At 41.2% G+C, this 11,940-nt stretch overlaps 1 protein-coding gene across 3 annotated transcripts in view; it reads left to right on the top strand.

The window, feature by feature from the left end:
• The window catches only part of MYRIP (myosin VIIA and Rab interacting protein), a 350,794-nt gene extending 345,697 nt beyond the window's left edge, over positions 1–5,097 (top strand). For 2 of the 3 annotated variants that reach the window (XM_054019536.1, XM_054019532.1), the window contains 3 exons: positions 60–120; positions 1,415–1,533; positions 2,523–5,097. In XM_054019536.1, the coding sequence (XP_053875511.1) occupies positions 60–120; positions 1,415–1,533; positions 2,523–2,555 (213 nt within the window). In that variant the 3' untranslated portion in view covers positions 2,556–5,097. The remainder of the gene's footprint in view (positions 1–59; positions 121–1,414; positions 1,534–2,522) is intronic. The other variant, XM_054019533.1, reaches the window with a different exon arrangement.
• The last annotated feature ends 6,843 nt before the right edge of the window (positions 5,098–11,940 follow it).

The following is an 11,940-nucleotide window of genomic DNA, read 5'->3' on the forward strand; positions in this document are numbered from 1 at the left end:
GGGGAAGACCCTGCTTCTTTCTGAATTAAAGCTTAGTAAAACCTATGTGTTTTTCACAGATGCAAACAATAGACACATCAAGACAGCAGAGGAGAAAGCTGCCAGCTCCACCGGTAAAAGGTGCACCAAAAAATTCATTCAACTCATTTTATTTATTATGTTCTCTTTCTGGTTAAACTATAGTGTACAGCCTAAAGAGGGCAGCAAAGGGGAATTAAATTACGAAGTGAATGCAATGAGAATAAACAGTACCCCAGAGCTATATGTACATAAAATCAAATACTGATCTGGCCCTTTGGAAGGTGATTTCACTTGCTCGTTTGATTTAATCTGATGCCATACGTCAATGGGGACAAGAGCAGAAGACTGGCTAAGGCAAATAAGAAAAGATGACTGTGTGACCTGAAAAGGATCCCCAAAAGGGTATTTTGGAGTGAGTGAAGGTTAGAATCAGCAGACAGAGCAATCACGGCATGCTAGTTAGCAGAGATGGTGCTAGCCCATTGGGGGCCCCCCACATAACATGCAATAAAAAGCGAGTGGGGAGCCCCCTTGAGCTACTTGGGGCCCTAAGCAATTGCATAGTCTGCTTATGCCAAGCACCAGCTCTGCTAGTTAGCGATGGACAATTGTAGTTCAAAGCATTATTCTGGGATTAAGTGGAGCATGTGTCAGGAAGCCACCTGTACCATAGACAACAGATCCCATTTCTTGTCTTAAAAATATTTCTAGTTTCTGGAGAGTCAATGCACTTGATTAGAGTTTACTATATACACATGGAAAAGCGTAATTAAGGCCTGAATCCAGTAAAGCACTGTTTAATAAAACATTTAAATGTGAGCTTAATTTAAGCACATCTTTAAGTGCCTTGCTGAATCCAGGCTGGAAGGTGTAGGAAGTTTTAGGGACAGGGTGAAGCCACCCAGCTAACATGCCTGTCTCTTTTATTTACCTTCATCCCAGTGTCATGCTTTCGCCATGCCACAAAATCATCTTAAGAAATGTATCTCTGGAATTCATCTATAACTTTTGGCTTAGTGACATTATCTGGTGATTTAGTGTACACACATGAACATTTTCATGAGATAGAGCTGTCTTTGCTTTCCTGTTTACTCCAAGTTTCCTAAGTTTTCAGTGTGTGCCTTCCAATTTTTTTAACTCTTCAGTGGTATGAAAATACCGATCTCAGACAACTTCTGGGCCCGATGAAGTCACTTGATCGTGAACCAGCCTGTCTCATAATTTCAAAAACCTCTCTTACAATATCACAGTCTTCCAGTTTCCATTTAAAGTAAACCTAACTTTCCTCAAAACTTAGATTTAAGTCTCTAAAGAGCTAGAAGATTTGCTTTTTCAAGTCTGATGCTTGGTTCAAGTTGTCACGTAAAGGATGTTCCCATTTTTTCCCTCCCAGGTGAAAATATTGATGCTTCTCCAGTTACTACTGTTAGAACATTTAACAGAAACTTTATGCTCCAAGGATCTCTAACACAAAGAACTAAAGAGAGAAAAAGCACTGCCAAGGACTTGATGGTAACATCTGAGAACAGACCTTGTTAAAACTGTTAAGAGCAGGAAATACGGAGAGAGGGATTACTCATTTAAGGCTAGATTGTGCCTAGCCCTTACTCACTTGCTCACGCTCTCCTGTCGACTCCCCTTGTACTTCTCGTTCAGGTGGAGTACAGGAGTCAACCGGAGAGCGATCAGTGGTCGATTTAGTGGGTCTAGTGAAGACCCACTAAATCGACCACAGATGCATCGATCGCCATGTGTCGAACCCCCGGTAAGTGTAGACAAGCCCTAGTCTAGTCTGTACCTACATTGATGTGCATAAACATGCTCCTACTGCAAGTTCTCTGGGTGTGTTTATAGAATTATAAATATAAACCATTTCAAAAAACTCCTGTCAAAATAGGCAGAATTAATAGACATTCGCTCCACAGCGCAAACTTGTGGGGCAGACCCTGACAGCAACAATGCCACAATATAATACAGTAGAAGACACTCTCCTCATATCTCAGCTGCTTACGGGGAAATGCTCAGCATACAAATTTAGTGGGAATTAAGTGATGCATAAACCGTGTACTTAGGGGTGAATTTCATCCGTGTGTGAACAAATGGGCCATTCACTGTACCCAGAAGATCAATAATCTCATGTTCTATCAGGCCAATGGGGGAACAAGTCCAAGAGCTGAAAACACCTTGCTCCAGACACCCAAATAGAGATCGTGGCCCCACTGAAGTCAATGAAAGTTTTGCTTTTACCTTTAGTGGGGCCAGGATTTCACCCACAGAATTCAAATCTAAGGACTGTCAAACAGAAGCAGCTCAGCTCAGCTCAACAATCAGGAGGGGACTTAAGTGGTATGCAAGTCTTTGTACTGCATGGGGTATATTTCACCTGGTAATAAAACATTGATGGTCCCCTTTCATTTAAAAAGCCTTATCAGCATTGTACTCTATACATTTTTGTCATTATGAAATCTTCTGCTAATGTTTTCCTTTTCTCTCCATTCTAGGAACCAACTATAGGATCTGCTGTAATGTACTAGACTTACAAAACTACTGCCAATAACACACTGCCTAAGGCTGTACACTATAGTGCCTTTATTTAACAGCCATTGTATATGTCCAATGGAAAACGGACCCTCGAGAACCCACAATGCCTCAGTAATAGGGCTTTGTTTGGATACCTCACTGAGAAAGCTGTCCAGCATTGTGGTCTGCTAATGGAAACTCTGCCTTAAAGTTCTCATGAGACTCCAGAAAGGATACTGAGTTTCATAAGCAAGGCTCCATGTTTTAAGATGCACTTTTTTTCCCCCATTGATTGTACTAAAGTATATTGTCTTTAAAATACAATATGTTTTTGTATACTTAATTTAACCATAATTGTTGGTCAATATTTCATGTGAAGAGAAAGGTAAAAAACAAACCTGTGATCCATATTTGCTGGCACGTTTGACACTGAGTTCAGTGTTTGTAGATCAGTCCCAATATCATTTTCTAAAAGACCCTCTGTATGCTAATAGAGCAACTTTGGCTGAGTTATTATTCTATCTCCAGACCTGGGCTGTTTGGATGCTAAAGGAGCAGTTTACATTTGCGATAGGCTGGCACATTCCACCATAGCATACTGTGGTGGGGGACACGCATGTATCATGTCTACAAAAAGATAAATTCTGAGTCATTATTTTGGCATCTGAAAACCATTGCAAAATCAACACCCTGCACCTCTATGCTTAGAAGCATAATCCATTTTAGGCAGTGTCCTAGATATTTGTTACACCCAGCAGGTGCATCTCTGAATTAATCCTTATCAAATGTTTAAGATTACAAAATTAGAATAAAACAATGCTGGGTGTTGGATATTGTTCAAAGAAAGTGCTTCCTGAAATGTATTTTTAAACATTAAGGGCTAGTTATAAAAGGCCCTTGTACAGGTGCTACGAGGGGGCACCTCACCTCACTTCCCTTCCCTTGCATGATGCGTGGAAGGGCCTTTCAGAATTGCAGTCCCTTTGCTCTGAGGAGCGCTGGAACTGCTCTCCCCTGTAACCTAAAGGAAGCAGAGAGGAGATGGGGCCATGGCTCGTCTCCCTTCCATGCTGACCCCCAGAGCAGGATCAGTGCACAGAGGGTGCTGAGCCGCACACCATACAGGAGTGTAGCAGCAGACATGCTCTCCCTGCATCCCAGAATGTCTCCTGAAGCTCCACCAGGGGTAGCACCTCTCTGTACGACCACCAGTGCTGGTCATTACTTAATGGGCAGTACAGAACCCTAAAGAGTGATTAGTTTATTTAACCACAGAGGTTTAGAAATACATTTTAAAATATGCAGTAATTTAAAAGTTGGGGACATTAAACAACTTCTGACTGATTCAAAAAATGATGGCCAAAATTTTCAAATTTGGCTGCCTCAATTTAGGCACCTTGATCTACATTTAGGTGACCTACAGAAGAGCAGCCTGGTTGTCAGAAATGCTGAGCATTCGCAGCTCCCATCGTCTTCCTCGGTAATTGCGGATGCTCAGCACTATTGAAAATTGGACATACACTGTAGGTAGCCATTTTGGCAGTTCGGGTCTGTATGTCAAAGAGATGGAATAGTTTTAGTTTAGCAAGATCTGATCAGTAGGCTTGGATTCTGCATGACTAAAAGTAAGGAGCGGTTCAGATCCAGCTTCCATTTTGTCCAAGCTCACCCAGACCTGATCAGAGTAGCCAGGTAAATGGTTCCAGTGTGAACTTCCCTCCTAATTTGAAGTCTCCTCACCAGTGCAATTGGATCATCCAATTATTTTAAAATAATTGGATCTAATTAGAAGTGTAGGGCCATATCCCCTACTGGTGGAAATCCCCATAGTTCCATTGATAGCAGTGGAATTATGGTGATTTACACCAGTTGAAGATCTAGCCCAGGATGGTCATTCTGGGCTAAATTATGCCTTGTGTTATTTTCTTGCAGTCCTCATTATCTTCAATTTGTTTGCACAAGTATGAGGACAGAACTTGGTCCAGTATGTTTAAAAATAGTGTGTGTGTGTATATGTGTGTTTGTGTATATATACACACACATACACACACCATTTAATGAAGGAGATTAAACAGAATAGGATGCCTAATACATTTTTCAATCTCCATCCAGTAGACTGTTCTCTTATGTGTGTACAATACATTCCCAGATTTTTGTTTATGCAGGTATGCGTGTCATGAAATGTCACTAATAGTGGTTGGTTTACATATTTGTCTAATAATAAGCTAATACTGTGTATGTAATATCAATTCATAAATGACTAATTTTAATAGATTAATGGCTTTTGTTCTGTTAGTGTGATTTAAAAAACAGACTTTGGAGTAGGATGTTTTCCATAAGAGGCATGAAAAGCAACTACTGTTGTTACAATGTTAAGTCTTCTTTGACAAAAATGTGTATTGTGTAGGTATTGCAAAACAAAAAAACAAAACAAACCCTGCCCCACCCCGCTACATGGTATTTGCATTTTTACAGATTTACTTGTGCCAAATATGTGCAAAGATTTAATTTACTGTTTTAAAAAAATCATAAAAACATGTTATAGCACACAAAGAATTATTTTGTCATCAAGTGATTTCAATCTTTAGCGTTAATATTTATATTTAGATTAATTTTTATAAATGAAAATATTTTAATGGTTACAAAAATTAAGACTATATAATGATCTATTTGATTAAGTCTGAGTGAAAGTAAAGCTTGCCTTGTTGTTGTTATCTGCGTATTCACCAGGAATTCTTGTTAAGAGAAATTATAAGAGTAAAAGCAATTTATGAAAAAGAATGGCTTTGCAGGGACCTGATTCATAAAGAAAAAGAAAATAAATCTCCTGTTGTTCGGATTTCTGTGCACTTTACTCAGAAAAGGTGCAGACTGCACAGCCATATATTTGAGTAGGATGGTAAGTGCTCCGCCCTGGCAGTATAAGAACTTGCTGTACATAAATGACCACTTCTCCATTGGTTCTTTCGCAGCTATACAGCTCAGAAAAAGACTGCAGTATTCCAGTGTGTGAAATGCACCAATGTAGCCAGGGAGGGATAGAGAGACATACTCTTCCCTTCAGATTGATTTTAGCGGAAAAAGAAGAGAGTCCTTTAAGAAATGTATTACATCCTTCTAAACCATATGCACGTTGTGCTAAATATTGTCCCTCAACTGGCAAAATTCCCATAGATGTCAGTGGGGGTTTAAGAGCTGGGTTGGGTAACCTCAGGCTTTGGGCCTCTCTAAATACATACACCACCTTCATTTCCTATATTTCCCTGTTCTAATGTGTCCAATGCAAGTTTCATGCCATGTGGCAGGTTCCTTGCAGGTAGCACATTCACTTTTACCTTTTTGCTCTGCGTTCTTGCCCCGTGCTTTTTTCTTGCAAGTGATAAATGTCCTAAACCCCAGGCTCTGTATTCCTCATGATTAGGAGAATCACTTTCCTAGCCCAGCTGGAATTGTGCAGTCTGAGGCTTTTACTGCTATAGCTTGCACTTTTCCATCTCTGTGCTGTGGGCAGTCAGTGTCACTACGCTTAGTGTGGATTACTGCATTGCCAAGCAGTGAGTACTTCACATTTGGCCTGGTCCTTTGGAAAATGCGATGGAAATATAGTCCCTCTCAGTGGTGCTCATATTCACAGTGCTGTGGATAACAAGCCTTCCTTCAAGTGAGTGTCAGCTGTCAGAATATGGCTGCAGAACCCTTTCACAGAAAAGATATATGCGCATACAAAAAAATGCCTCAATCAGCTAGCTGGAGATTTCCTCACAAAAGCAGAATCCCCTGGCTGGCCTAAAGCCTGAGTAGCAGTTATACAGTACACATCTTCTATCCCCTAAAAAGGGGGTATGGGTGCAGCAGTACGGAGTTCCAGTCAACCCTGACCACCAGAATGACTTACTGAGGGCTAGCAGCTGGTGCCACTCTAAGTTCTTCAGGCCTGGACCAGCACAATCTTGATCATCTGGCCCAGTATATTTAGCTTGTGTGGGAGTCCCAGGCCAAGTTGGGACTAGTTCTGGTATACTGTTTGCTCTACTCCATTGCAAAGTCTATGTAAGCTGTTGAATTTTCTCTCTGTAGTGGCATAGGAGCTACCAAGGCTGATAGTGGGTTTATTTTAACAGCCAAATGGATGATGACCATAGTGAGAGCCCTGGATAATCCCAGCTGATTTCATGCTCCATTCACATAGCTGCATCATGAGTGTGGGCAGTTGTCTTAGCTTGGGTGGGTGGTTAGGCTGTTGGCAACTAGACTAGCATCAGGAACTGAACATTTCCATTATCTCTTGCATTAAGGCTACCTACCTCAGTGATGTGAAGGATCTATTTTAAGGATACACACCCTTGCAGGCTAAAGGAACCGGAGTGCTTGCAAAAGGCCATTGAGAGGATACACTGTTCCTTCAACAGGCCACAGTGGCCAAGATTTTATAAGATTGTGTAGTACTATAATTATGTTTTTGATTAAGCTATTCAGAAGGTTTTGGCATAATGCTGACAAAACACTATTACCTAAAAGCCTCCTCTCTTTTTTAAGATAGGTGTGACAGAGGCTTCTTTGGTGGTGCTGGTAGATTGTCTTTTTATTGTTGTTCAAGCAATAGCTGTGTCTAACAAGTCTGAATGATTGGCTTTAAAAACTGGAGTAGTCTTAGTTCATAAGCTATCCACACTCTCCTAAAAAAGTTAACTGCAATAATATGGGACTCAGGTCACATCTCATATGAGCAACAAATAGTGGATATGCATAGCAAGCAGTCTACAACCAAGCCCAGGGCTCAAATTCCTTCACACAAACTATTTATCAAACAACTGAGAAATACAATCAAGTCTGTAAAAATAAAATCACCTCCTGATGGCAGATAGCCCATTTTTCTGCCTCTGAATTAAGTTAGTTGGATAAATGATGTGCTGTGATTAAGTCAACCACTGCTACTTTGGCAGTGATTCATGAAGACAATAGACCAAGCTTGTGTGTCTAGTTATCTTCTGAAGTACTCTTCAGGACCGAAGTTTTAATTCTGGTCCATTAGCTAAATAGTGAATGGCCTTTTTTTTTTACCATGAGCTACAATTTAGCTTATAATTTTATCTGATGTATTTTTGGTGGCACGAGTTGCTTATCAAGATTAAATATGTATAATTATATGAGCAATGCTAATTAGAAGTTTTTGAATTACCCAGAAGAGTGATGGGTCACATTAATCAAGCAATCATGGATTATTTATTCAATCCACTATAATAGGATAATTTTTTAGGTATGATGCTTGAACAGTGACTTTTAGCTTTCCCAGTTAAAAGATTGAAAACCACTACTATAAATCTTTTTCCCTTTGCAGACCCCAGAAGATTTCAAATGGAGGTGTGTACCTCTTTGGAAATCTTAAGCATAGTCTGCAAACCCCTAGGGGGTCCGTGGACCACAGATTAAAAACCACTGTTCTAGAGGGACATCAGCCAGCAGCTTCACTTGTCTTTGGCCTCATTGTGCTGCTGAGGGTGACGTGCTAGGATGGCACAAAGCTACCCTGACAGTTTAGCCTGTGGCCTTTTAAACTCCCTGTCCTTCAGAAGGGAGGGTTGTTTGTTTTTTTCAAAATAAGCAAGCAAAAAATAAATGCACCTGTTTGTAGAGTACACCCTGTACGATAGCAGACATTTTAAAGGGCCAGGAATATACAGTGTATAAATCCAAGCCATTACACATGCATCACAACCACATGTCACTGTGGTATGAAAATACTCAAAAAGCACTAACATTTCATATCTATTTAATAGTGGTAAATACATTACTGAGAATGTGTTTTAGTTCAGCCAGCCATTGTTTACTTTTAACCAGCATTAACAAGTTGCTTTGAAACATGACAAAGGTTTGTTGTCAGGCTAGCATGGAGAGCATGTTTTATACAGAGTTGATTCCAAGCATGGAAATCTTTTGGTTCTTGTACAGATCTACTTTCACAGTGGCATTAGTTTATGGGGGAGGGAAGGAGGGAGCATGGATGCTTTGTTCAGGAGAGAAAGTGTGTGAACAGTGTAGTTTGCAGTCAGCATCACTTTTCAGTTTGGATCTTTCCACCTGAATGTGCTTCTCTTAAAAGGAGTTTACACAGGAAATAAACCAAAGATGTGGCAAAGGACATGTAAGCAAAAAGCAGAACCAAATGAATGTGTATGTGGGGAGGGGAGAGAGAGAGAGAGAGAGAGAATTCAATTCAAATGAGAGAAGCAACTGAGTTTAGTTACTGCAGTTGACAAGGAAATCACCACCAGTCACCATCTTCTGCAGCCAGGGCTTCTTGCTCCTGCAAAGCGTTCACAATCAGCTCCAGGCTGCTGGTCCCAGGCCTCAGGCTCTTGTGGCTGCTCCTTAGCTGCCTTTTCCCAAACCGGCCGATAGGTCGGACCCCACGTCCCACGTACCAAAACGGATCAATCTCAGGACCTGGAAATCAAAGCATTCAGTAAGGAAGTGCACACTGAGCCCCGATCAGTGAACAGCACTCCGCTTGGGAGCAACATCTACTGAACAATGCCAGAATATTCAAAGGGATAATATACCCTAAGAAAAACCCAGGGATCACTAACAGTGCACCCCTATAGTCCTAAACATCAAACGTATATTGCTTTTAATGGAAATTCCCCATCTGTAGGGGCTGTAGGATAAGGGTTCAGGTATGGCCAAGATCTTTCCTATCAAAAAGACTTCTCCATGTTTATGGGCCTCAACCTGCAGTTCTTACTCAGTCAAAGCTCCCATTGACTTCATTAAGGGCCCGCAGTGGTTTCTCTAATGACAAAATGGCAGGCAAGTAATTTTCAGCACAAGTTGCCACTACATTTTTCTGGAAATCGTAGCCACCTGTCAGACAATGCTTTCTTTGGGAGGGTGTGTCTGTACTAAGACAAGATTATTCAATTAAAAGTCTACTGAAATAAGTCTAAAGCCTGATTTTGTTCTCCTCTTTAATACAGGCAAAGCCTCCTGGGAGCTTTGTCTTGATTTAGCGCTTACAATGCATAAAGCAAACTATTGACCTGCACTCAGACCTAGGTCTGCACCAACTTTTATCAACACTGCCTTGGAGGTGGAAAATCCACTGGGGAGGAAGGTTGTAGTTGTGGAAGATAGCTCACACCAGGGGGATGCACTGACCTGTGTATTTGAGCTTCCTGGACTCTTCTAGAGCCCTGATCAATTTTAAAACTGCCCTTCTTCAGCAGAAGTCTTGAAGAAGGGTGGCAATATTAGTGTTTGCCCTCAATTGAGGTAACCACCCCCACCCTCCCTCAGTCATAGGTTGCTAGCTTGTTGTAAGATGCCTCTTGGCACCAGCATGGGTGCATCAGCTCAATGTGTAAATTCACTTTGCCCCCCACTGGAGCAAAACCCATTTTATTTTCAAGTCTTTTCCATCTAACGTCTAATTTAGAGAAGATTGCATTCAACCAATCCTGCTAGATAAGCGGTCAGTGAAGACCTTGCACGTGAATGGAATTGCTTCCAAAATTGGCCCTCCTAAATCAAAGGTGAAAAGCTGGTTTGAAAACAATTGATGGAAAAATTTTTCAAGGAAATGCTGCTTTGTCAAAATCAAAAACATTTTGTGGGAGCATGTCAATTTTGATGGAAAAATTTCAAAACTATTCAAAATCAAAATGGAGTATGTTTTCACTGTCATTTTGTTCTGACTAGTTTTGTTTCAACTTAACTAACTTAATATAAAACATTACATGTTCCAACTAAGTTTTGACATCAAAACATTTCAAAGGCAGTTTTGATGTTTCCAAGTTGCAATGTCACATTTTACTACATTAAATATTTTGAGATTTCAACTTTTTATCCTGGTTCAGAATGAAAACAAGTTTTGAAAATCCATTTTTGACCAGCTCTAATAAATATCTGAAGCTGCAGCTAATTGATTTTTGATCACAGATCAGTGGTTTCAGCATGTACAAAAAGAACAGTTGAGCTGTATAACTGATGTTTATGAAGGAGCTGCATTAGAAAAGCCTTTGTCAAGAGACATGGCTGAAGAGTATTCTGGTTCCCATAATAAGGTTCAGAAATACACTGAGCTGCAGTGTGGGTGGGAATTAAAGCTAACTCCTTCAAAGAGCTAACCCACCCTTTGCTAATGAAATTCTTTTTATGGAGATCACATTTTTACATGGCTCACTTGTGCTTCGTTTAATTTGCAGGATTTTTTTTTCAAGCTCAGAATTCTTTTTAATTGTATCAGGAGAGTGGCAAGGTTTAGTTAGTGCAAACATTTGGGGGGGGGGGGGGAGAGGGGAGAAATCTATAACTGTTTTGATGAAGACACCACCAGAACCATAATGATGGGGCTGAGATTCCAGGAATATCATAGAAATGTCAAGATTGAGAGTGATAAATTTCAAAAACATTTCTTAGTTTATACAGATATCTCCAGGACCTGAAGTAAGGCTGCAGAATCTGGGCTGGAGCATTTTGATTCTTTAACAAGAGAGAAGTGCAAAAAATTCCCTTCCGTGTTGGCCACAAGTTGCTCCATAAATAGAAGGTACTTTTCATAAAGATGTGTAGTGTAAATGGGATTAGAGACCTCAATTTTGGAGTGCCCAACTTGACACCTTAAAGGGGCCTGATTTTCAGACTGAGCATCCACCTTCTGAACACCAGACCCTTTACGTTGGCTCAAGTGGGCACCCAAATACCGAGGCTCCCAAAATCTCCAGTCATTTTTTAAAATGTAGAGAACATACTGTGGCAGGAGCCCATTCCTGTCACTCATCCCACTCATGGCCAGCCCCCTCCCCAACCACAGAGTCCTGTGGTCACACAGAACCCACTGAGGAGATTCTGAGGGGCAGGGGAAAGAAGGGTGCATACCTAGGAGCTAATATTCCCCTTCCATTACTTTTTGCTCCCTTCTACCCATGATCGTGGAGGGAATTTGTCTCAAAGCTGCTTGTTGTCAGGATAGCCTCTCTGATTAAATGTGGCCCAGTATAGAAAGAGATAATGCCCTTTATCTAGCCTGGCATCAAAGCACTACACTGACTTAAATATTGGAGGGGAATTCTCCCCCGTGCATTAGATTCCATTTTTAAAATTCTGTGACAGAAGTTTTATTTGACTCAGAGCATGTAAGGAAAGACCAGTGTTTCTCAAACTGGGGTTGCCACTTGTGTAGGGAAAGCCCCTGGCGGGCTGGGTCAATTTGTTTACCTGCCCCGTCCACAGGTCCGGCCGATCACGGCTCCCACTGGCCGCGGTTTGCTGCTGCAGGCCAATGGGAGCTGCTGGAAGTGGCAGCCAGTAAGTCCCTCGGCCCGCACCGCGTCCAACAGCGGCGAACCACGGCCAGTGAGAGCCGCAATCGGCCGGACCAGTGGACGGGGCAGGTAAACAAAC

This window comes from Malaclemys terrapin, chromosome 2 (assembly GCF_027887155.1).
Source record: "Malaclemys terrapin pileata isolate rMalTer1 chromosome 2, rMalTer1.hap1, whole genome shotgun sequence".
Lineage (NCBI taxonomy): Eukaryota > Metazoa > Chordata > Testudines > Emydidae > Malaclemys > Malaclemys terrapin.